The sequence below is a fragment of the Centropristis striata genome, chromosome 2, assembly GCF_030273125.1.
Source record: "Centropristis striata isolate RG_2023a ecotype Rhode Island chromosome 2, C.striata_1.0, whole genome shotgun sequence".
Classification (NCBI taxonomy): domain Eukaryota; kingdom Metazoa; phylum Chordata; class Actinopteri; order Perciformes; family Serranidae; genus Centropristis; species Centropristis striata.
Window position 1 is genome coordinate 24,064,577 of NC_081518.1, and position 23,191 is coordinate 24,087,767.

At 39.2% G+C, this 23,191-nt stretch overlaps 1 protein-coding gene across 1 annotated transcript in view; it reads left to right on the plus strand.

The window, feature by feature from the left end:
• The window catches only part of LOC131982823 (protein kinase C-binding protein NELL1-like), a 306,508-nt gene that overhangs the window by 33,664 nt on the left and 249,653 nt on the right, over positions 1–23,191 (plus strand). Inside the window, exon 3 of the mRNA XM_059347448.1 lies at positions 15,211–15,361. Coding sequence (XP_059203431.1) covers positions 15,211–15,361 — 151 coding nt within the window. The remainder of the gene's footprint in view (positions 1–15,210; positions 15,362–23,191) is intronic.

Consider the following 23,191-nt stretch of genomic DNA (forward strand, 5'->3'; position numbering starts at 1 on the left):
ACTCCATTTAAACTTTAAACAGTAGACACAAGTCGTGTGTATCGTTGTATTAATCCACGTTTCGATAGGTCATATAGTTTTTTATCAATCCCTGTTCAATGACCATGACCATTTTTGGAGAAATTCTGAGATTATAATGTAATGCACGGAATGTTCATGTCACAGTGTGTGACATCATCGCCAGAGTGTAGAGGGAGAGAAAAAATTGTCAAAAAATAAATTTGAAAACTCCCCCCCCAGGCCGCAAATTCCACTCTACAGAAATAATTTATACATTGAAACGTAGGAAAATTAGTCTTCTCCCTCAGAATCCTCTGGTAAAGCTGTCAGAGTTATAGTTTGGGCGTAGGGCGCACAGATGCGCCACCAGCACGCACCAACAGCCTCATTGGCTCCCAAACGCAGGAAAATTTCTGAAAAAGGGAGATGTAACAGTTTTTTTTAGATCGCTCTAACAAAGCTATTTTTTCATTTTTCTTAAAAAAAAAATCATGTAGACGTTCAGGAAGAACTCAGGACGCTCAAAGTGAAGTCGGATCAATGATAGGTATTATGGTTTTGCAAAAAATGCTTTCTGTTCGAGGCCAGAAATTCCAGTCTGTCCACTTCTGGCTGCTGTCACTCTTCCGGAACATTCAACAGGTGGTGGCAGTTAATTCTGTTGATTGCTTTGATCTGATTGCCTTTGATCTTTGATGTGATTACAGTAACAGATACACACACACACACACACACACACACACACACACACACACACACATGTGCGTAAGCGCGCACACTCCTCACACATGCATACACATGCTTCAAACACACGCGCGCGCACACACACACACAAATGCGTGCGTAAGCGCGCACACTCCTCCAGATACACGTTTCACACACACACACACACACACACACACACACACACACACACACACACACACACACACACACACATTTTGAGGTTAAAGGGCATAGTTTGAAATCTCTGAAGAATCTCATCATAGTGTACACACACCGGCAGTAGCCCCCGTGGCCCTTTCAGAATTTCCCAAGAGGAAATTTTCTAGTTTTAAACTCTTATTCACATAATTAAAAAATAACAAATACATTTTAATTAATCCATCAGAGATGGGACTGTACTTCTTTTTTGAAAACCTTGTTTTTTGTGCATTTTTCAATTGAATCTTAAAGTCAGAAAACTGACACCATAAGACCAGCTGCTCTTTGCAGTCTACTTTAGTCTAGCTGTGTATGAGGTCGACAGAAAAACAGACTGACTAATTGAACTCTCAGAAGTAACAGCTGTGTTTCCATGGTAGCAATCAACAACTGCTACCAAGTGGGAGCGAAGGATCAAAATGTGTTGCTTGCTGACAATGCTGCAGAGACATAGACAGTTTACTGCAAACATCAGCAAAAGTATGGCTGCAGTTGTTAAACTCTGATACTCTTTACTTTGATATCATCACGAGACAAATTAATGATGTGAAAAGGTTGATAATGCCAATGAGCACATTAAGAATAAACAAAATTCTGCATATCTGCACAGATTTTGGCATCTTTTATTAATTTTTAGCAAATTTCTTTGATTGTCTGACTGTCTGCCTTATTAAATGTAGGGGGTGCACAGTGTAATATAAATGTATATACATAATTTAACACAATAAATAAGGATAAAATTAGTTATTGTGCTTGGTAGTATGCTGTGTAAACATTTGCATTGCTAATACAGTAATCATAAATCATTTTTAGTTTCAGTTGTGGCAAAAAAAAAAGTAAGCCAAACACTCTCTCCTGCTCATTAAACTTGTCCTTGGAGATGTATTATTGTGCCCTCAAAGCAACTACTCAGATGAGCGCATAAATGTTTGTATCAACTGAGATTTTGTCCGAACATGAAAGTAAGAGAACAGCATTAAGGGAGCTATTGGTGAGAAAATCCACCTGCAACCTGAAATAGATAAAGGAAGGTAAAAGTGCAAAAGTGAGAGTTTTTAAAAGTAAGGTGAACATTTTTCTTCCCCCCTAATGAAAATCAAGTAACGCTTCCTTAAGTTCAGTCTCCAACCCTGCAATATAAAACCATTTCTAGTAAACAAGCTGAGTGTATACTACCTGCTCAGCATCAAACACTGGACGGACAAAGCTAGTAACTAAACTAGGAAGGAAAGTGTAACATCAAGAACATCATCAATAAGGAGTAAGATATTTTCCTCAGGAGTTGGTGGAGACCAAATTGGAGCTAAAACGACAGTTCTCGATACAAAGTGGACAAAAACACTCCAATGTGGCTTTTTGTTCGAGGCATAAATAAACTGCTGTTTGCCTATATGCTAGCCATTAAAAACATAATAAGCTGACTTTCTATGACTGTTTCTGTGAACATGTTTTGCAGTCACTCTGTCTCTTTGTATCAGACTGACTACAAAACAAGTGAGTGCTGAAATGTACTGTGCATAATGTTTGCCCTGTCTGAATCTGCATGGAGAGGCTGTTTAAATGCTGCAGGGAGAAGGAGTTGTTCTTTCCAACCCGAGTCTCTCCTCCTCAAGCTCTCAGTGGACACACTGGCGTGATGTCTTCATAAATGCACCGTGATACTGGAAGTATTGCCGCTAGCAGAAGCCACGTGTTGAACAGTGCTCGCACACAGTTGCTGCTCTATCCGCCACTTTTTTCCATCATTGTCATAGGTAACAGTAAATCTGTAATGCAGACCGAAACGATGCCGGCGGGTCCTCTTCTCTTGTCCGCTTGCCATTTCAAAGACTGACAGAAAGCTGCTCCCAGCACCTCATCCGTGCTAAATGAGAAGTTTCACTGGGATGGTGGTGCAAGGCCTTCTTTTTTCCACCAACACCTTAATTTAAAGTTCTTTTTTCTGTGCAACCCTTTCTGACTGAAATCTGTGAGGCTAAAATGAGCTGTACAATGCATACATGCCCCGAACCATGACCACTGCACTGAATGGGTGGGATTTTTTAGTGAAATCATTCCATTCCTAGTTTCTTCAGAGGCGGTGTCTCAATAATTCATGTTTGTTATGTTGACAAAAAGTAATTATGGTAGCATCAGAGTTGTTGATGAGCATATTTTTACACTTTGGATGGAGCCAGGCTAGCTGTTCTCCACAATGCATTTTGTTGGCTCATAGTTGGAAAGAAAGCAAATGTTGAACCATTCCCTTAAATTAATAATAATCATAATAATCATTCCGGGTTTTAACACATCTCATTTTTTACTTGTATTCAGTGTATTTTAATTTCATTTACAAAATTCATGTTTCCTTTAGTAGCTCCAAATTAGCATGATAAATTCACATTTAGTCAGTTTAACTACCACATCTTATGATTCTAATCTCATTTCATACCACAAATGTATGCACACATGCTTTAACTCTGCATACAGCTGAGCACTGGCTTCACAGACCGGCTGTGCTTGCGTTCGGTGTTTGTTAGAGACACAGCATGCAAATGTTGTTGCCCCTGGAGGAAATCAAAATGGAAGTTCATTACTTTAACCAATATCTAATATTGCTCTGGCTGGATTTTAGCATCAGAGCTCTGTATTATTGTTCTTTAAGTGGCAGCCGATGACTTTTCCACAGATGGATGAGCTTTATTTCTCCGGGTTTTATCCTTTATTTACTGTAATCAAACTGCACTCAGTCTGATGGCCTGTGATAAAGAGTTGGCAGCTTTGCTGAAGGCCACACGAGGTGAGCACACCCTCCCAGGATGTTATCTGTGGCCGCTCTCATTAGGGCCACGGGGCAATCGCACCGAGCACTGGCCCCTACAGCAATAGTTATACTGTGGATTTTTTCTTCTTCCTCTTCCAGGCACAATTTTGTCCCGCTTCTAGTCAAATTATATATCAAAACGTGCAGTTTGATCGGGATCGGTGTGCAATTACTTTTCTCTACGGAATACGAATTTTTCGCGACACAAGTTGCGAAAAACTACCCCAAATTTTGTATTCAAGTAAATGGGACGGGGGAAAAACAACAATAATTGGAGATTATCAAACTTCTACTTCTCCGGCCTAGAGACTCCATTTAAACTTTAAACAGTAGACACAAGTCTTGTGTATTGGTGTACATTGGTGCACATTTCAATAGGTCATATAGTTTTTTTTAATAATCCCTGTTCAATGACCATGATCATTTTTAGAGAAGTTCTGAGATTATAATGGGTGTGTTTTGCATGGAATGTTCATGTCACATTGTGTGATGTCAACGCTCAGAATGTAGAGGGACAGAAAAAACTGTCAAAAAATACATTTGAAAACTGCGCTCCAGGCTGCAAATTCCACTCTACAGAAATAATTTATACATAGAAACGTAGGAAAATTTGTCTTCTTACTCACAATCCTCTGGTTAAGATGTCAGAGTTATAGTTTGGGCGTAGGATGCACAGATGCGCCTCCAACACGCACTAACAGCCCATTGACTCCCATATTAAAAACGCAGGAAGATTTCTGTAGAAAAGCATATTTAACAGGTTTTCAGATCGCTCTTGCAAAGCTATTTCTTCATTTTTCTTCACATAAAACATATGTAGCTGTTCAGGAAGAACTCAGGATGCTCAAAGTGAAGTCGGATCAATGATAGGTATTGTGTTTTTGCCAAAAATGCTTTCTGTTCAAGGCCAGAAATTCCAGTCTGTCCACCTCTGGCTGCTGTTCAAGTGTACCACTAAATCTGGTTGCTTTAATCAAGATTATGCTAAAAAAAAAAACTAATTTCACAACTATATTTAAGTTCCCTGTTAAGGGGCCAACCTTCAATTTTGTAAATTCCCTGTTTATCCCCGTTTATTCCCAGAGATTGCTTCCCATGGAAGGTTTCCAGCTTTGAAAATTCCTGGAATTTTGCAGCCCTAGACTCATCACATCAAACCAATATCCGGCCTGATAGAGCTTACAATGTTTTTATTGTTTACAGTCAGGTTATCTACTTGCAAAGGGAAGGAAAACTTCAACCGAATCATCAATGTTTTATCAATTCAGATTTATGAATTTTTCAGCAGCCGGGGAGTTCTTCAAATGTAAGCCAAGTCAACTTAGGGGAGGCTTGCTGAGAGCTCGGCTGCGTTTGTAGGCTGCTTGACATGCACTCACAGTCTCCTTCACGTGCATCAAACTCTCTTCCTCCTTTGTTGTTTTGTACGAACACTATTCACTTTCTCTGCCTTTTTTTCAGTTTCTAAACCTTATTTAACATTCCCTGCCTTTTTGCTGTAACTGTACCACTCCGCCTCAAACTATCTTTTTCACTTATTTATTTGGTGACTTCTGTTAGCATCTCTTCTGCTGCATTTCTTAGTTTGTTGCTCTTTGCATTTTGCTTTTGAAGGAAAACTGTACACCCGATTTGCAACATCTTGGCGTCTGCTGCAGTCAAGGTGAAGTGCCGTCAGTGGCTGCTGTTGACATAGTTTAAAACATTACCTGGAAGCTTTGAGAGTTGTGTGTGTGTTTTCCATTTCCAGTCATGTCTCAGTCCTTTATCTCCAGTTCCAGCCCAGCCCTTGTTCTGCAGTCCAGTCTCTGCTTTTTACTCTCCACTGCAGACCCGCCTTGAGCAGCTGAAAGCAGGCTAGCTCCTCAGGGACAGTCTGCTGTGTACTGGATGGATGACTGGCTGGCGAGCTTCATGTGTGGATGTACAGATAACTGGAGGGCTGGAAGTGTGGAAATAAAGATGACTGCTTTCTTGCAGGATCAGAAAGAAAGAGACACGACCATGAAAGCTCTTAACATGCTAGAGAAATTAAGAAGAACTGGCATAAATATTGTTTGTTCATACATTTTGGGGTTGAGTTGCCAAGTAACCATTCATGAATGTAACTACTGCCCCACATGAGCCACCAGAGATAATTTGTCAAGATATAAGTGAGAGATTTCTTCCCAGGTCGTGGGTTTTTTTCAGTTCTGAAATAATTTGACAGTTTGGAGACAAATGACAATATTGTTAAAAAAAGAGGGGGGAGATATAAAACAAAGGTCTTATTGTGCCAGTTGTAGCCAGCTGTTCCCAAAGGGAGGACTTGTGAATGAGACATGATCTGAATTCTGAAGCAGTAGAAAATAATGTCTCGCTTTCATATCGATCAGAATAAAATTCCAACCAACACAGAATGCTAAAGGAAGAAGAAATACCAGTTATAACAGTGGCAAATAAAGCACCTTAAGAGGGTGTTTGCCAATATCCAATGTATTGATAATTATATAAAAACCCCGCCACTAGAGACACAGTTAACTAGCAGGATACATTTCACTATGAGGCTATTAGAAAACAAAAACAGAATAACATGGCATTGCTTGGCATCATTACATCCTACATAACTGAAACTGGTAGAATCTATTCCTGTAGGTTAGTCCAGTAACTTAGACTTGACAGATTTAGGCTAAGTGGCCCACAGCTCCACTCAACCCAACAACCAAGCCAAATCTCTGGCAGGTATATCAGCTAAAGCCTGATCACATTTGGTCCTCAGGTGCCACAAAACAGCTCACAAATGGTCCGTGTCAGCTGCCTGTACTAGATAATAACTGTTGTAAGTGTTGCACATTCAGATTGTTTATTTGCTCTCATGGTTTGGCTTGCAAGTTCTGTAAAACCTTTTTTCAATCACTCCCTAAACAGATAATTTTTAATCTTAATGTTAACCTTAATTGAATTAATTAGTCTTATCTGTTTTTTTGTTTGTTCTATTCTATTAAATCAAATAAATTTAAAAAAGGAGTTTTTTTTTTACTTAAAATTGCTGATTTTTATCTTAATTCTCCCATGTACAGTGCCTTGCAACTCTGTTTTCGCGTTAAGTTTTACTATTATTTTTAATTAAGTTTGCCAGGAAGGTTATGCGTTTGGTTTATCAGTTTGTTGGTTTTGTGTGTCAGTTTGTAAGCAGGATTATGGGAAAAACTAATGCTCCGATTTTCACGAAACTTTTGAAGCAGATCCTAATCACGGGAAAAATACACACCTTTTTTTCTCCCACTTTCATTAACAGTGTGAGATAGGGCATGGCCTTGGTAGTTGTCTGTCCTCTCATAGTGCCCTCCTAGTTATTACATCCGAACTAGAATTATGCAATCTGCATACTTTCTGCCTGAAGATACCTACTTAATTATCTGCAAAAATCCCACCTGGTTGGTACACTGTAAAAAATGTCCATAGATTTTACAGTGAAAAACTGCTAAACCAAGACAGTAAAAGATCGTAAAATGATAAATGGGTTAATTCAGTTTCAGTAACAATGAAACACTGTAAATGTATAAATCAGCCAAAACAGTATTTTTTACAGTTTTGAAAAAAAATACATTACTCCACTGTAAACTGTTATGGACCGTGTTTGTAACAAAATATACGGTTATATATATATATATATATATACTGTCATATTTAATGGTAAAATCTTTAATTCATGCAGCATTTATAAAGTATTTTCTTGTCAATTATATGGCAGAACAGCGTTTCTTTTGATGGAAAAACTTTTATTTTTTACTGTAAAATATGGAATAAAATAGCAATCTTAAACATGAAATCAACATCGCTAATATCATTTTACCATGATATAAGAAAAAGTTGCACCGTATTTATTACGGTAAAGTTCTGGCAAAAACAGCTGCCGTTTTTTTACCGTAAAAACAACAGGTTCTTTTTTGACAGTGTAAATGGCTGAGCTGATGGATCGACCAGCAGCATCTTTATGGTCACTCTTGCTGTGGCCATAGAAAAGAAGCTTTCATCTTGTTATCCATCCATTATTGCGAATTTAGCTAATTGGTGCCAGAAAACTTTGATGTGTTATTCTCCTCTTGTACCTTTAATGTGGTTCCTTGCTGTAACCCAGCAGTCTCTGAACAGCTGCCAGTGATGCAGAATATGTTGCTGCAGGGACTGTAAGCATGTGACAACTGTCCAACAGAGACAGCCTGGCTGGCTGTAGAGTGCATAGAGACACTCTTTGATCTGACGCCTGAGTATAGATAACAGTGGTCTTGGCATCTGCTGTGCGTGCATGTATAACGTTACTTTGTCCAGATTAATCTGCATGGTAAACATGCACTGATTTAGAGGTGATTAAACCTTTGCCATGACTTCCAAACTTAAGTGTTTTGAGAAAAAATATAGTTTAGAAACTGAGCGCCATGCCCAGAATATGCTGCTTTGCTCTGTTTAATGTATGACTGTTGGTTTCAGAAACCAAGTTATTTGAAGACATAATGTTCCACTCTGGAAAGCTGAGGATGAAAATTAATCAACAACTTAAAAAATAACTGTTTGTCATCTTTTCAACTGTATCTGTAAAATATCAAGTGCTTGTATAGTAAAAAAATTACAGCGCTAAACCACTTACCACATGCCACTTTAATGACGGCAGACAATGAAACTCAATTGACCTAATTGCATAGCATCATGTCATCTAAAGAAGGATGCAGCACATCCTCATACGTAGTGGTTAAGGTAGAGTCGATCCAGGTGAATCAGTGTCATGAAGTCTCTGCGACTTCACCCATATGTTTACAGAAGTGAAACTTGCCAATTACTGTGAATTTTAAAAAAATCATCCTCATGCAGTTGTCATAAATAGGGAAATAGCTATAAAGACAAATGTTTGTTTGTTTTTGTACCTGGCTGTAATCATGTTTATTTCTGCTGTAAAAGGTGGAAATTTTAACATAGGGGTCATCATAAAATCCTATCAGTGCTATCAGTAATGATGTACAGAGCAAATAATACAAAACCACTTAAAGACATATCAGCATTAGAGCCATTTACTGTATCTCTTATTTTATATTCAGTTATGAAGCTTATAAAATTGAGCTGGCTCACTCGAACTGATGCATTTTCTTTTTGATTTATTTAATCTAACAGTTGTCATAAATAGGGAAATAAGCTATAAAGACATGACAGTTTTTTTTGTCTGGGTGGCCGCCTGAGGGTTAGGGTGGGCTTGAAAATATTTTTATTTATTAAAAAAAACAAACGTTTGGCAGTCTCTGAGCTATGGAAACAGCAAAGTGTTGGTTTATTTTAAGGCCCTATGTGTTAACTTGTTTTTGTTTTTATCTTAATTATAGCACGGTTCAAATTATTCCGGTGTCATATCAGTCAACCCTAATTAACAGCCAGCTATTGTAGCAGTCAATACAAATTCATGCACTGAGAAGGTAAACATAGAAACCTGCAGGAGGTAATGAACAGTAATGTTCCTCCTCGTAAGCTGGAGAGTTTCAGGCTCTTGGAGATTTTCTTGCCAGTTGCTGGCCTGTTGGACACTGGCCTCCTAGAAAACTCTGCCCTGATCTACTTTGTGCCCTTGGCAAAAACTTGAGTGTAGTACAGTAATGTGCTTATCTGGCTGTGACACGGTTACACAAGTTTTCCATATCGGGCCAGACAGAAGTCCACACGGACTTGACTGGCTGTCTTTTTGGTGAGTGAAGTCTCTCCGGACCGCGGCTGAGCTCCTCTTCCTCACTGCCAGTTAAAGAGGCCATCTGTAAGACTTAGCCGGGCTGGGGGAGGACCCACCCGCCAGGCTCCTGATTAAAGTGATGAGCTGTAAAATCGAGAGGGAGGGGGGGCTGACAGCCGGCTGCTGCCTGCTACACTGAGCTTCATCTTGTCTGCGGGGAGACGAACCTTCCTGCTCTACCTGTTTCCTCCTGTCACTGTAAATAGGTTTGTTTATGTCTACAAGCCTGAGACTGAGGTACAGTGGAGACTGTTAGGGTGCTGCTTTAGTTCTGCTCCCATCATACTGTCCATCCATCATGATTAGAGGACAGTCTGGGTGTGGTAACACTTGTTGTTTTTTTGGTTTGAGCAATTTTTGTAATTTTTAGTTTCCACTGGCCAATTCTGCTTTTGGCACAGCACAATTTGTTAACTGGTAAACTATCATCTTTGGTTTGTGTGTTTAAGTACATGTCAGATTTAATGATGTAAAGTTTGTGTCTACAAGACCCGTTGTCAAACAGCATCTGTTCCCATTTTTGGCCCTCTAGCTCGTGTTACAGCATCTAGATCAGGGGTGGGCAATTCATTTTCCTAAGGGACCACATGAGATACTGTGAAGGTTGCAGGGGGCTGGACCAATACTCTGAACTTATTTTCTGCTCAATATTAATTTAATCCCTTTATAAAATTATATGGTTTTGATCCTACTGGTAAGAATAGTCAATGTGGAGTGAGTCAAATATGATAGTAAAAAAAATATAAAAACTCTATCTCACCATAAACTATCTCACTTTTCTATTTATTTTAAACATACATTCAAACCAGTAAAACAATATAAAGAACGTATATTTTGCAGTAAATCAGTAGTGTTTTTGCTTTTTTTTTAGTTCTTTTTTCTTATTTCGTGAGAAAGGTCCAGTCTATCTTGCGCTTAAATTTCTCGTTAAAAAGTCTACATTCTTTTCAAACTTTTCTTTTTTTATTGTAAGATACCATTTTAGCAACAAGGTAACTAAAGTGTTTTTTGTGGAACGCATTTCTGTGCACGTGCATACGCATGCAAGCACATACATAACTTGCCTTCAAAATAAAAGCACTGTGGTTGTATTGATTTCTAATTTCTGGGTAACCTCATGACTAATGCCCAGGTCTGATCTAGTTATATATAAACTTCACCATTGTTATTAAGTTATGTTTAATTATCTTGAACGAATACCACATATTTTCAGATGTCAAAGATTTAATTGAAAGAATACAAAGAACTTAACAATACAATTTGAGAACAATAGTTTTCAGAATTTAAATTTCCAGTGACAAACACAAACAGATTCCTATTATGTAACAAAGCTGGTGATAACAGTCTTTAACTGACAACACATGGTGCTCAGTGTGAACGCATGAGTGAAATAGGATGTCAGGGCTCAATATTATAATAGAACAACTGCACTTTGTAGTGTGCAGCTCATCCGTGTAGGCTGCTGTCTCAAAGAAGCTATTTAAGGAAGTCATACAATCCTGTTTTAGAATGAATTCTTATCGTTTCTAAGAAAAATAGCATCTGGATTTGGATTAGAAACTTGTTTTGCCGTTAAAAAAAATGTTAAAGTCAAATATTGGCAAGATAAATACAACACCAAATCTGTTTATCAGTAAGATAAATATACAGTTGAAAATATTATTTCATGTATCAACACGACATGCCTCATTTTATAGATAGAAAGATATAGAAAGATATATCCGCATTAAAGCCATTTATCTCTTATTTTATATTCTTTTTTTAAGCTTTTGAAATTGAGCTTTCTCACTCAAACTGATTCTTTTCTATTATTTAAATCTAATTGGTATTGCTTTTGTTTTTCCTCACAAAAAAAATCCAATGAGATGTTAACACAAAAAGCACAGCATTGGTCATTTTCTGAAGACAACCTACATTTTCCTGTGTTTGACTTTGGCATAGAAGAACAGTTTTTGTATTCCATCTCCTAGCTACATTCAGTGTTGGTTTCTTCTAAACATAATCAATGATTTTGTTACTTGTGTGTGAGGACAACAACATTTTATTTGCCTAGGTATACAGACAGTTGCTGCAGTTTAATGTTGTTAGGATATAAACTTAAAAAAGGACAACTTGTGATGTTAAGTCTCTGCCAGCTGAGCCATTGATCTTCCAGCCCTGGCATTTCTTTGAAAGGAAATGCATTGTGCAGTTAATCACTGCAGATAAAATACAGTTCAACTTCCATTCTCATTTGCAGCCAGGCTCATATGCACTGGAAAAAGAGCCTGCTTTAGTTTGTTTGCTGCCTCTTTCAAGCAGGACTCATTACAGCAATTTGTTGCTATCTATTCCAGCTGTGAAGACTGTGAACTTGACTGATTAAGCGATCACACGAAGCAGTTTACTGAATTAACATGGAAACAATTTGTTGACCTTGAAGCGCACCCACCTAGCTTCTTTCTTTATTTGTGATGCAGGCTGCATTAAAAAACAACAACAGACTTGAAATTCGACATTTTTATCACATCATGAAAACGGGGCTAGTGTCTCTGCAGATTTGAAGAGATGATCTAATGACAGGTTCTGGTCAGGGAGCCAGCGTGTTGCAGGACTGGGGAGGACGGGGGAAGTGGCACTCCATCGACTGGGCTGTGACAGCAGGGAGGCTGAGTGTGAAGGCAGGCGGGCCACTGTCACCCTGGGGAGTTTTAAAAGCCCTGTGCTGAGACAGAGACCGGCTTCTCTCCACTGGACTGTCTGTCATGTTCAGCTGGGAGTGTGGAACCACAGCGTCTCGTTCAGATCTGTCCTCAGTTCTGGTGGCCCAGACACATGTAGTGTGTTCCTCCAGTATCCTCACACGTTCCAAGACTTTACTATTTATTACTGAGTTGTGCTGTCTGATGGAACAAAATACTTACTTAAGACATAAATACATTTGTTTGGACAAATATAATGATAACAACAAAAATAGCTGATAAGAGTTTAATATAAGAGCTTATATCTAGACATTTTCCGTGGTTTTCTTGATAATAACCTAAATTATTATCAAGAAAACCACGGAAAATGGCTAGATCTCAGCTCTTAAATTAAACTCTTATCAGCTATTTTTGTTGTTATCATTATATTTTGTCCAAACAAATGTACATTTAGTTGTACCCGGCATTAAAATAAACAAGAAATTGAAGAACATGATCTAATCATTTCTCCTTCACTGTATCCTGTGTTCCTCCAGTATCCTCACATTAATTCACATGCATGCAAAAATGCTTACGTTCCAAGATTTTACTGCTGTCTGATGGAACAAAAATGCTAACTTAATACATACATATTTATCAGCTTACATGATTTATTCCTCTTTATTTACACATGTCATTGTTTTAATGCCAAAAACAAACAGTGTTTTTTTTAATCCTGTTTATTCCTTGTTTTTGCTGGAATTTAGTTTTGGTTGGACATGGACCACAGGAAACTAATTGTCTCCAGCCGTGCTGTAATCCTAACAAGCTTGTGTTTTGAAGATACAGTGTTCACAATGCATCTTTATTGAGCATGTTAGCGTGATAAAATCTGCTAATTAGCACTAAGTAGATCTGAGGCTGATGGAAATGTCAAAGATGTGCAGAAATTTGGTCATAAATTACAGAAATGCTGACCTCATTGTGGTGCTAGTTTAAATGTCAGGGGACCAGCAGAGTTATCAGACTGAATTCTGAGGGTACTTGAATGATCATTGTTCATTAAAAAAACAAAAATGTGTATTTCACAGGGGGAAAATAAAGGGAGCATCAAAGTCAAAAGGATTCTTCCTCTGTAAACCGTGAATCATTTGATATATTTCAGTCTTGTCAAAAGTGGTGAACCCACTCATCAACAATCACACTGACATTGCCATCCAGAGTGATGTCAAGGGCTTAATTAGCACTTAGCAATGCAGCAGAAAGTTATTCAAATATTACCATGCTTCCTTCTCAGTGAAGTTGAAGCAATTCTACAAAGTAGGCTATACACTGTGGAGGAGGAAATGTAAAACTCACTTGATTGTATTTACAAGCACTGTTGTCTTAGAAAACAAACCCTTTTGTCTGATCTTTTGTGATTGTGAGTTGCCAGGTGTCCTTGAAATGTGTTTCTAAGCAGTTTATTTTGGCATCATCATTTAACAATAACTGGCTCTTCAGTTTGTTAGTTTCTTTTCATTCCATATTGACCTAAATCGAAACCACTCTCTGAAAAAGTAGGAATAAACTCAGCTTAGTCTGGATGCAATACAAAACACAGAGAATGTTCAGAGATAGAACAAACACAGTCCTCTTTATTGCTGCGTATTGTAGTTTTTATGCCAAGACAAAAGCTCCAGTAAGGAGCTTTTGTCTTGGCACAGATGCGCTGCTAACTCCACATCCTCTGCAGCCTGTCACTCATCTCCATAAACTGACATCTAACATGAAAAAACAGTATTCTGTAATTTATTCCACAGATGTTGACGATGGAAATGAAAAACATAAACACATCGTCATACTTGTACCCATCCATCTTCTATAAAATGCTGCATTCTAACTAAACTTGTGATTCCTCTCTGCACTGTTATTGCTGACAAATGGGTGAAATGCAAGGTCACACACAGACTAATCTGACCTAAATTCTGATTGAAATGTTACATATCACACATTCCTATTGGAAATAACGTCTTACTAATACTGACGATGTCCAATTCCTGACATGATATCATGCCACATCACTCAAAATTGTCAAAAATGTGAAAATGTGTGTGTTGTTTTACATGGAAACAAACCGTTTTATTAATTTAATGAGTTACAAAATTAATCAAAAATATAGTTAAGACATTGAGAAGGGTAGATATAATCATTTTAACGTGTACAAATCTCCAACTTTACCTCTAGATACTCAGCCAGCCTGATGAAGGATTATTATATTGCTTCTCAAATCAGAACAAAACAGTTTTCAGCTGTGCTAACATAATGCTCAGGTGTTTTAATGATCAATGAGCCTTTCAACACTGTAAACGTGGATTAACACAATGTGCCACTGGAGATATTCCATAAGAAAATCGCCTTCAATAGTCATTTACCACATCAATTTAATGTTATTTTAATAAATAAAAAAGTGTGCTTTTCTTTAAAAAATAAGGACATTTCTAAGTGACCCCAAACTTTTGAGCGGTAGTGTATTTCAAAGAGAAACTGAAGGCAGACAGTCGAATTGGGACCCAAACTCTAGAATATAACTCCCTGATTCAACTGTCACCTATTAAAATAGCAATAAGATATCATTAATTATCAACATTTTCAGTGCTTAACTGTTGTTTTGTTTACAACCTCTCTAATTGTCAGACTTCGCAGTTGGATATGTTGTTGCAGTTTTCCCAGATCCCAAGTATACACTTATCGTAATGGATAATTGCCAAATCTAGATATATAGTGTAACAAGCACACACATCAATGCAAAGTTTCCTGTCTTAGAATCAATTTACATGCACTAGTTGTGGAAAAAAAACAATCTGTTGGTGCCAAAAAGCTACACGCAGCGTGCCGTGCCAGACAGAACTTCCAGAACTGTTGATGACAGATATTCTCAAAGCGTCAAGGTGTTTCACCATGTGCGATTAGATAGCTTAATATGTTGCTCCAGCTTTTTGGCAAGTACGCATGAAGACGGCTCACAGCACGTCGCCTGTGAAAAGAGTTTGCATAAGCTCATGATTTCTTTCCATTTGACTTTATTCCTTCAGATGTTGGGAGAGCAGTTCACGCCCCGGCACACATCACAGAGAAAGTGGTGCAGCTGTTCAGGAGGAAAAGTGAGTTTACCTTCTTGGCCTCCATCCAGCAGAAGTCCTCGACGTCAGGAGTCATATTCTCCATCCACGAGTCAGAACACAGGTAATCCATCTGTAATCCTCTTCATTTTGGCCTGCAGCCCCTTTTTCCTACACAACTTTACTTCTTCAGCGCTCTCATTTTAAATTAAACTCAGGGATGAATTCTCATCTCACTCATAGCTGTTTGCAAATGGCTGTTGATGAGGTGTGGTGAAGTAAAGATCAGTGTGAGATTACTCCACTGCCAGTGTAAGTCAGCGTGTGATGGGAGGGTGGAATAATGCAGCGCTTCCTCCTGTATGCTCAGGGCAGAAAGATAACCTTACGTGCATTATGTCTGTAAGATGAGTGTGAAGTACTGAGCAATACCAAGCAGACTGATAATGTTGAATTTTATCATAGAATGCTGCATAAACAGACATGCAGCATCGTTGACTGCAGCTGTTACACTGATAACTATAATATATGGCTTTATAACTGAGCTGCAAAAGTAAGTATGCATCCTTTTTCTCTGTAATAATCTGAGCATTGGTAATGTCTTCTTGGCTTATTGAATTTGTTGCAATAGTGTGAAATTTAGTGCCGAATGTGATGGCTGCAGGACATCAGCGAGTGGCAGCAGCGAGCTCACCCCTAGCCCCCTGAGAAACTGTACAACTGTGAATTGTTTTTAAAGGGCAGGCAACATTGATTTTCCTCCACTCCTCTGAAGGTAAAAAGCCTTTAGTTCTGTAAAACACACAGTCAAAGTGACCGCATGCAAGGGAGTGTGTGTGTGCTGGGAGTCAAAACAAAGGCAAAATCATACACGATAGGAGAGTGAAGCAGAGGGTCCCTGGACTGATAAGAGAGAGCTGTGCAGGGAAACCTGGTCCTATAACATGTAGTAAACAAAGCAACCAGTTACTCTGTACTGAAAAATAGCTGCGGGTTTGATGTTCTTCAGCTTTTTATCACTCACACAAAAGTGGTTTTGTGCTCAGTTCAAGCGACAAAACTTTCATTGAAAAATAAAAGAAACTCTGTTAAAATGTTCAAAAAATATGAGATTTTTGCTCAATGCCTTTTATTGCAAGCAGTTAGCTCTTTGTCATTCTGCCTGTATATACCACTTAAAAATGTTTACCATGCCATGTAGGTATATTTTATTTTCAGCCCAACCCCACCTATATGACCTGATAATTATTTTTTCACTTTACTTACTGCAATAACATTTTGAACCCCAAAAACACCATAAAATCGGATGAATTTTAAATGTTACAAATGTTAAATGCACCTGTACAGCTCTTTTCTAGTCTTTGCAACAACACTACACACAGCGCTCATTCACCCATTCAAACACACATTCATACACTGGTGGCCGGAGGCTTCTACATGTAGGCTGCCATGGTCAGGGATTGAACCACCGACCTTACGATCAGTGGGGGATCCTGTGAACACAGGTTGCAAATATAACATATAAGAGGTAAAATAAGGAGAACATCTAGTTCTATATTTTCATCTTAAACATATTTGTCCTTTACTCCGGTTTTACTTGGCCTATCATCATCATACAAAACCGTCATGGAGCCCCTAGTCAGTACTTGAGAGGGAAGCTGACACAGGGCTTAACACTGCTTCATTTTTAAATTATCACATCATGGAGTTTCAAATCAAGTCATGATGTGATGATTTAAAAATTAAGCAGTGTTGAGCCCTGCTGTCAGTTTCCCTCTAAAGTACTGGCTTGAAACTCCAGAAGTCATGTGATTCGATCATGCCAGTGTGATCGGTGACTCCAAAAGGGATTAATGACAACAAAATACACATATCTTAAAAACTGTTAGTGCATTTTAGATTTTGCACTTTATCGACCCAGCAGTATAGAATAGATCCAGTTTTACTCACCAGATACATCATTAAGATTACATGTTAAAACAGCAGTAATAATAAGACTCTATGGTAAGGAAGTAACTGATATGGGCTGATATTGTAGTGTACTGTATGATCCACTCTTGAAGAGAAATGTGTTGGCCCCCACTGTGCTCTAAAGGTGACCCTGACAGTTGCTTTAATACGCCCCTCAGTCTCTCTCTCACATTACCTGCAGGCATAATTGCCACCCAGCAGGTTAGCCAAACAACAGCGAAGCTAAATGGAGCCAGCTGACTGTACTGCCCTCCTCCTTGAGGCACAATGACATGCACCATGCGGCACATGTAGCTCGGAGGAGTGCTCGGACTAAGCAAATGTTGCATTACAGGCACTCAGCCACGCTCAAACACACCCAGTTGTCCGATACTGTGTACTGATTCCTGGTGCCGGTCTGACATTTATAATGTTCATAGGGTGGTTGACTTTTAAAGGATCAAATTACAGCAAGATATATATTTCTGTATTTACCCCTAATGGCCAGTAGGCATACACACATAGGTTGTATTGAGTCCCTCAACTCGGGGTTGAGAACTTATTGACTAATCACTAGGGAGAGGACAGAGCAGGGTGAGGGGAATTATGTCACAGCTTGCAAGTAAAATGTCAAAGAAAAACTTAACATCCACTTTAAGTATGTTTTGAATTTCTAAGAGTTAGTAATAAAGTTACTTGTTATCCAAATTGTATTATTATGAAATATTTATTTGACGAATAAACACATTTATACCATTACACTATTTCATTACCTTAATAATAACATTCTTACCCCAGGATTCCACTGGATGCATTACGACTCCGAAAAGGGTCCGTCCGCAACGGCTGCGTATCTCCGCAGTCCGTCAACACACACCGGATCCGTCTGTGTCAAGCTGTTGCGGACAGCAGAGTCCCGAAGACGCACGAAATCTCGCGAATTCACGCGTAATCAATTGATATAACTGGAAGAGAATCACCATCTCCTCATTAATGACTGGAGACAAATCCAGCGACTCCGTCTTAACGAGGGCTAACAAGCCGGGCGACCTCGTTAGCGGCAGTTAGCTACAGCTAGCTCTGTAGCAGTACAGTGTGTATGTGCTGCTGCTGCAGGAGGTGTTCACTTAGCGATAAGCACCGGAGTGAGCGGTGTCAGTGGGGTGAAAAGACAAGTGAAAACCCAACCTGTTGACTTCAGGTCTGTCCCCGCCCATCATGACGCCTTCAAGTTATGAAATACGATATGCCGTGAACCTGAGGTATTTTATTTTGAAAATATACCGGATCTGCAGCCGTCATTCAGTGGAATCCCGGTGTTAGTAGTAATAGTATTAGTAGTAGTGGTATCTTTTTTAGTTTTCATTAATTTCATTATTTTCTGGTAAACATATAAAATGTTGTTGAATCAAAATCCAACATTTAACTACTCTTATAGAGTGCAGAGTCTATTGAAAAGAGACTGCAAACTAATTTATAAAAATTATGTAAAATTCACTTGTTACTCGTGCTGATTAACAGAGTTCAGTGGGCAGACATGTCCCCCCATGTGACATGTTTAAATGCACAGAAGAGCAAGTAGATTCAAGAGATATTTAGCAATAGTAAGATAGTTACTACTTTGCATTTGCATTTGTATCAGCATAGGAAAAACCTATTGATGATCATTCCTTCTATGGTTAATATCTGATTACCAATCCCACCTCAAACCAAAACACTTAAACACACATAATTTGTCACAGGCTTCTGGTAACATGATGGTATTCCGATCCAATGCCTCTATCTGCAATACCACATCATTTGTTAGTGCCTTCAAAAACTGTAATAAATGATTCATGACTTTTTTTCTTATGTGCCTCTGCTGTGGTAAAGAGAAATTTAGATTGATATACAATAACTGTTAGTGATTTTAAAGCTTAAATATGCTTTCTTTTAACTATATGTAACTATATGTACAAGAATGTTTGACATCAGCCTTGCGTATCCTGTGGTAGTTTGGGTTGTGCACGTCCTCAGAAATGAACGATATGCTCGTGTGAGATGCAATATGCGTTTAACCTCTAGGAGCAGTGTAGGGTTGGATGTACCAGAACGTCCTTGCACGGCGGAAAATGATGGAAAAGCAGAGTGGGAGCCGTGTCAATGTTGTGTTTTGTTCATCAGTCATCAGACAAACAAGATCAGGAACTTTATCAATTACCTTTTACCATTTTATGGCTCCATGATCTGAAAATGAACATTAGATCAACCTCCTCGAGTGTCGCAGTGATTGTTTAAATGCAAATTTGGAAGCTCTACTTTGGTGTTCTTTTTAGTCCTTACACCATCTGATTTATGTGGTGCTTCTAGAGGAATTCTCCAGTGACACAGGTTTTACATAAGCAATTATGTTAACATTTACATTCATGATACATGGTTCAAAAGCATATTTGAGCCTTTAGACAACAATTGTGGCCATGCTTAAAAGAAACCAATGTTCACTTATGGTAAAGGTAATGGGATGTATTCAATTTTCTTCCACTGACCTTGAGGTGAAAGACAATATGAAGATTAAGATCTCAACACATAAACCTTAAATTATCTCCAACGACAGACATTATAGGGGTAAAGAGAAAATCCTTTTCTCTTGTAATCTGTGTGGACTGACTCATAGAACAGATGAAATACAGGCTGAATACTTTGACATTTAAATCTCACTTAAAACATAACAAACCTCCAGTAAGTTAATTCTTCAAGGCTTTTCCTCTTCCTTCAGATGTTGTTTATTGTTAATAAAAGAAATATTGGGATGCAAATCTCGCCAAGCCGAGCCTCAGCAGGCTGAAGTTATTTTGAGACAAGCTGTTGTGTGAGTCAGACCGCCACACTGTGAGTGTAATTAAATTTAGCAAGATGGACAGAGCCTGGACTGCCTCGGTGCAGACCTGTGCTCCATTGTGACCGAGGATTTGTTCTGAACCTCTGAATCCTCTCTGAAGGCCCTATTAGAGCCCTCGGCCGATGCCCATTCTTTCCCATTATAACACTGGCCTCCCATTCAGCCAGCTAACAGACAGCAAGCTCTACCACTCAGCCAAATCCAATCATACATTCCTTCTCTGCTCCGTCTTTACTTCTTCATCTTTCTCTCAGCACAATCAAACCATCCTCTCATCCCTCCCACCTCCTCTGCCAGCTCTGCTTTTCCAATATGATAATATCCTCCTCTCCTCCCTCCTCTCATCGTCCGCTCTCCTTATCCTCAAAGTGAAAACGGCTTTTGAATGCAAGCATTTCTGGAAAAAAGCAGAGGGAACTTTTTTTTTTATTTCTTCTTGTGCCCAGCACTGGGGGAATGGGAGAGGAGGTTTATTGCTGCTCCACTAGGCTGAATAGAACAAAAGCAGCCTATTTCTGCCGAGCCAGCAGTTTTCTGGGTCCCAGTAACGCTCTCATTGTCAGCAAGTGGCAGCAGCTCTGTGATGAACTAACTCAAAGCCCAGTCTCTCCACTGCTCTCCCCACCTGAGCACTTAAACACCTAAGATGCTCAGCCAGCTCCTCCAGCTGCTCTGTTCATATGCCCGCCCTTTGTCACTCTACAGGTCTGCCTCTCCCTCCGTGCCTCACTTCATAAGCACTTACAGGTTCTCCTCTTTTAAGGAAACATGCTGAGCTAAAGTCGACATGGGGGTGGGAGTTGGAAACACACACAGACATGGGGGACAGGGACTTGTTAAGTTAGACTTTGAGGTGAAAGTTAGGGAATGTTGGAGAACTTGGATGCAGTAAATATTTGCCCCAGTGCAGAATTATTTTTATAAGAAATGTTAATTGCAAATGAGCATAAGAACAATCCTTATTAAAACTGTTGTCCAAAATTAACAATCAGCAACTTTAAAAGTCTTTTTTTCAGATTTTTATGAAATATTTCAGTCTTGTTTACAGGAATGTACCTGATCAGTCTTTTGATTTGGATGAAATTGTCTGCTAAACTGATAAATACCAATGGAACCTTGAACCAGAGCCTAAAAGATATACTTCAGATCAGTGTCCATCCATCCATCCATCCATTCTCGTCTGCTTGTCCGGGCCGGGTCGCGGGGGAGCAGGCTAAGCGGGGCATACCAGGCGTCCCTCTCCCCAGCCACAATGTCCAGCTCCTTCTGGGGGACCCCGAGGCGTTCCCAGGCCAGGAGAGAGATGTAATCCTTCCACCATGTTCTGGGTCTTCACCAAACATCCTACCAACGGGAGGCACCCGGGAGGCATCCTTACCAGATGCCCAAACCACCTCAACTGACTCCTTTCGATGAGAAGGAGCAGCGGCTCTACTCAAAGCTCCCTCCGGATGTCTGAGCTCCTCACCCTATCTCTAAGGCTGAGCACAGCCACCCTACGGAAGAAGCTCATTTTGGTCGCTTGTATCCGCAATCTTGTTCTTTCGGTCACTACCCAAAGTTCATGACCATAGGTGAGGGTTGGAACAGATGGACCAGTAAATCGAGAGCTTTGCCTTCAGGCTCAGTTCCTTCTTCACCACGACGGTCCGGTACAACGCCCACATCACTGCTGATGTTGCAGCAGTGTAAAGTAGTAAAAACATATCTTGGGTGTGATCCAGCTCATGTTAAATCCAAGATGGAGCAACATTTCTTCCTTGTTGTCTGCTGATTTGGACACTGCCAAGTGTTACACTCAGTGCTGGCACTTGTGGCTGCAAAAAAAGTAACATACAGAACTTTCAGGGTTTTTTTTTAACTTAATAGGAAAGATTGGTTCTTTCCATTAAAGTAAATCATGTCATCATTACCTTTCACCCACCTGACGTTGTTTGTTTCTCCCCACCCGATACACTGGAGATAACCTTCCCTCTAGTGAGCATTTACTTTCAACAGTGTATAACTCATTTCACTAATTAGTTGAACCAGTAAGCAGTTTTTGAATCTCTACAGTCATGGCAAGAGAAATTTTATCTTCGTAAACAGATCTCATTTTGTAGTTTTGGAATGCTTCATGATCATAGAAACAAAATGCCAGCACTCACTAAAAAAGGTTTTTTATTTTTATTTTTTGTGGACAAAATCAAATGCTTTTCAGCTAGAAGCCACCTTCAGTGTAATCAACAACATGATAAACTGCATAAATGTCAGTTTGTATACACAGGTGAGGTTCAAATGCAATCAAGAATAAACCACCCAGAGAACGGCCTCTTCTAATGGGGAGAATTCAATTGTTAATCCTTGTTGAAAATAAATTGTTGTAAACAATCACCTTTAAACACAGGTGTGATGGCATATTCCAAAAGGCAGTTTGGTTTATTAATTCTGTTACAGATGATGTCAAAGTTCACAGAATTATAATAAATAAATAGGGAACTGTTTTAGCTGCCACAGTGAATCACTCCTCTCACCGCCAGTCTGTTTATTTTATAATAAAACCTGATCTGCAATTTTTTCAAAATGTGCTTTTCTATCAGATGGGATTTGTGTGTGAATTTTAGAGACAGGAAAAACCTGCTGGCTTCGATCCTGAACTCCTGATCTCCCCTGTGGAGTAGGAGTGAGGAATGAGCTGCGCCCTCTCACCTCAGACAGATACCAGTTTCCACTCTGTACTCCCTGGATTTCACTTCGGTTATATTTTCTCTGAGAACAAGGATGCAATGCAAATGCTTACTGACAACGATTTCCTCCGCTCCTCAGCCTTCTTCAGATTACTAATAGGAACTAATATTGGCTGACGAAACTACAAAATTTTGTACTTCTTATACAATTACAGTCTTTGTTCTGCAAGTTACCGAGTCATTCTCTTGTTCTCTCCCTCATTCTGGCTGCTGTGTGCAAACTATCTTGGCTAAGGTGGATATAATTAAATGCCTGTAGAAGAGATTACTGGAATCTGGACTTTAAGTACTGCAGAATTCCCCACTAAAACGGCTGACAAACCCACCGTCGAGACATAATACAGCCTTTTAAGGTTGCTATGACGTTTTGGCAAAACCTCTTCCCTTTTCCATATCGATG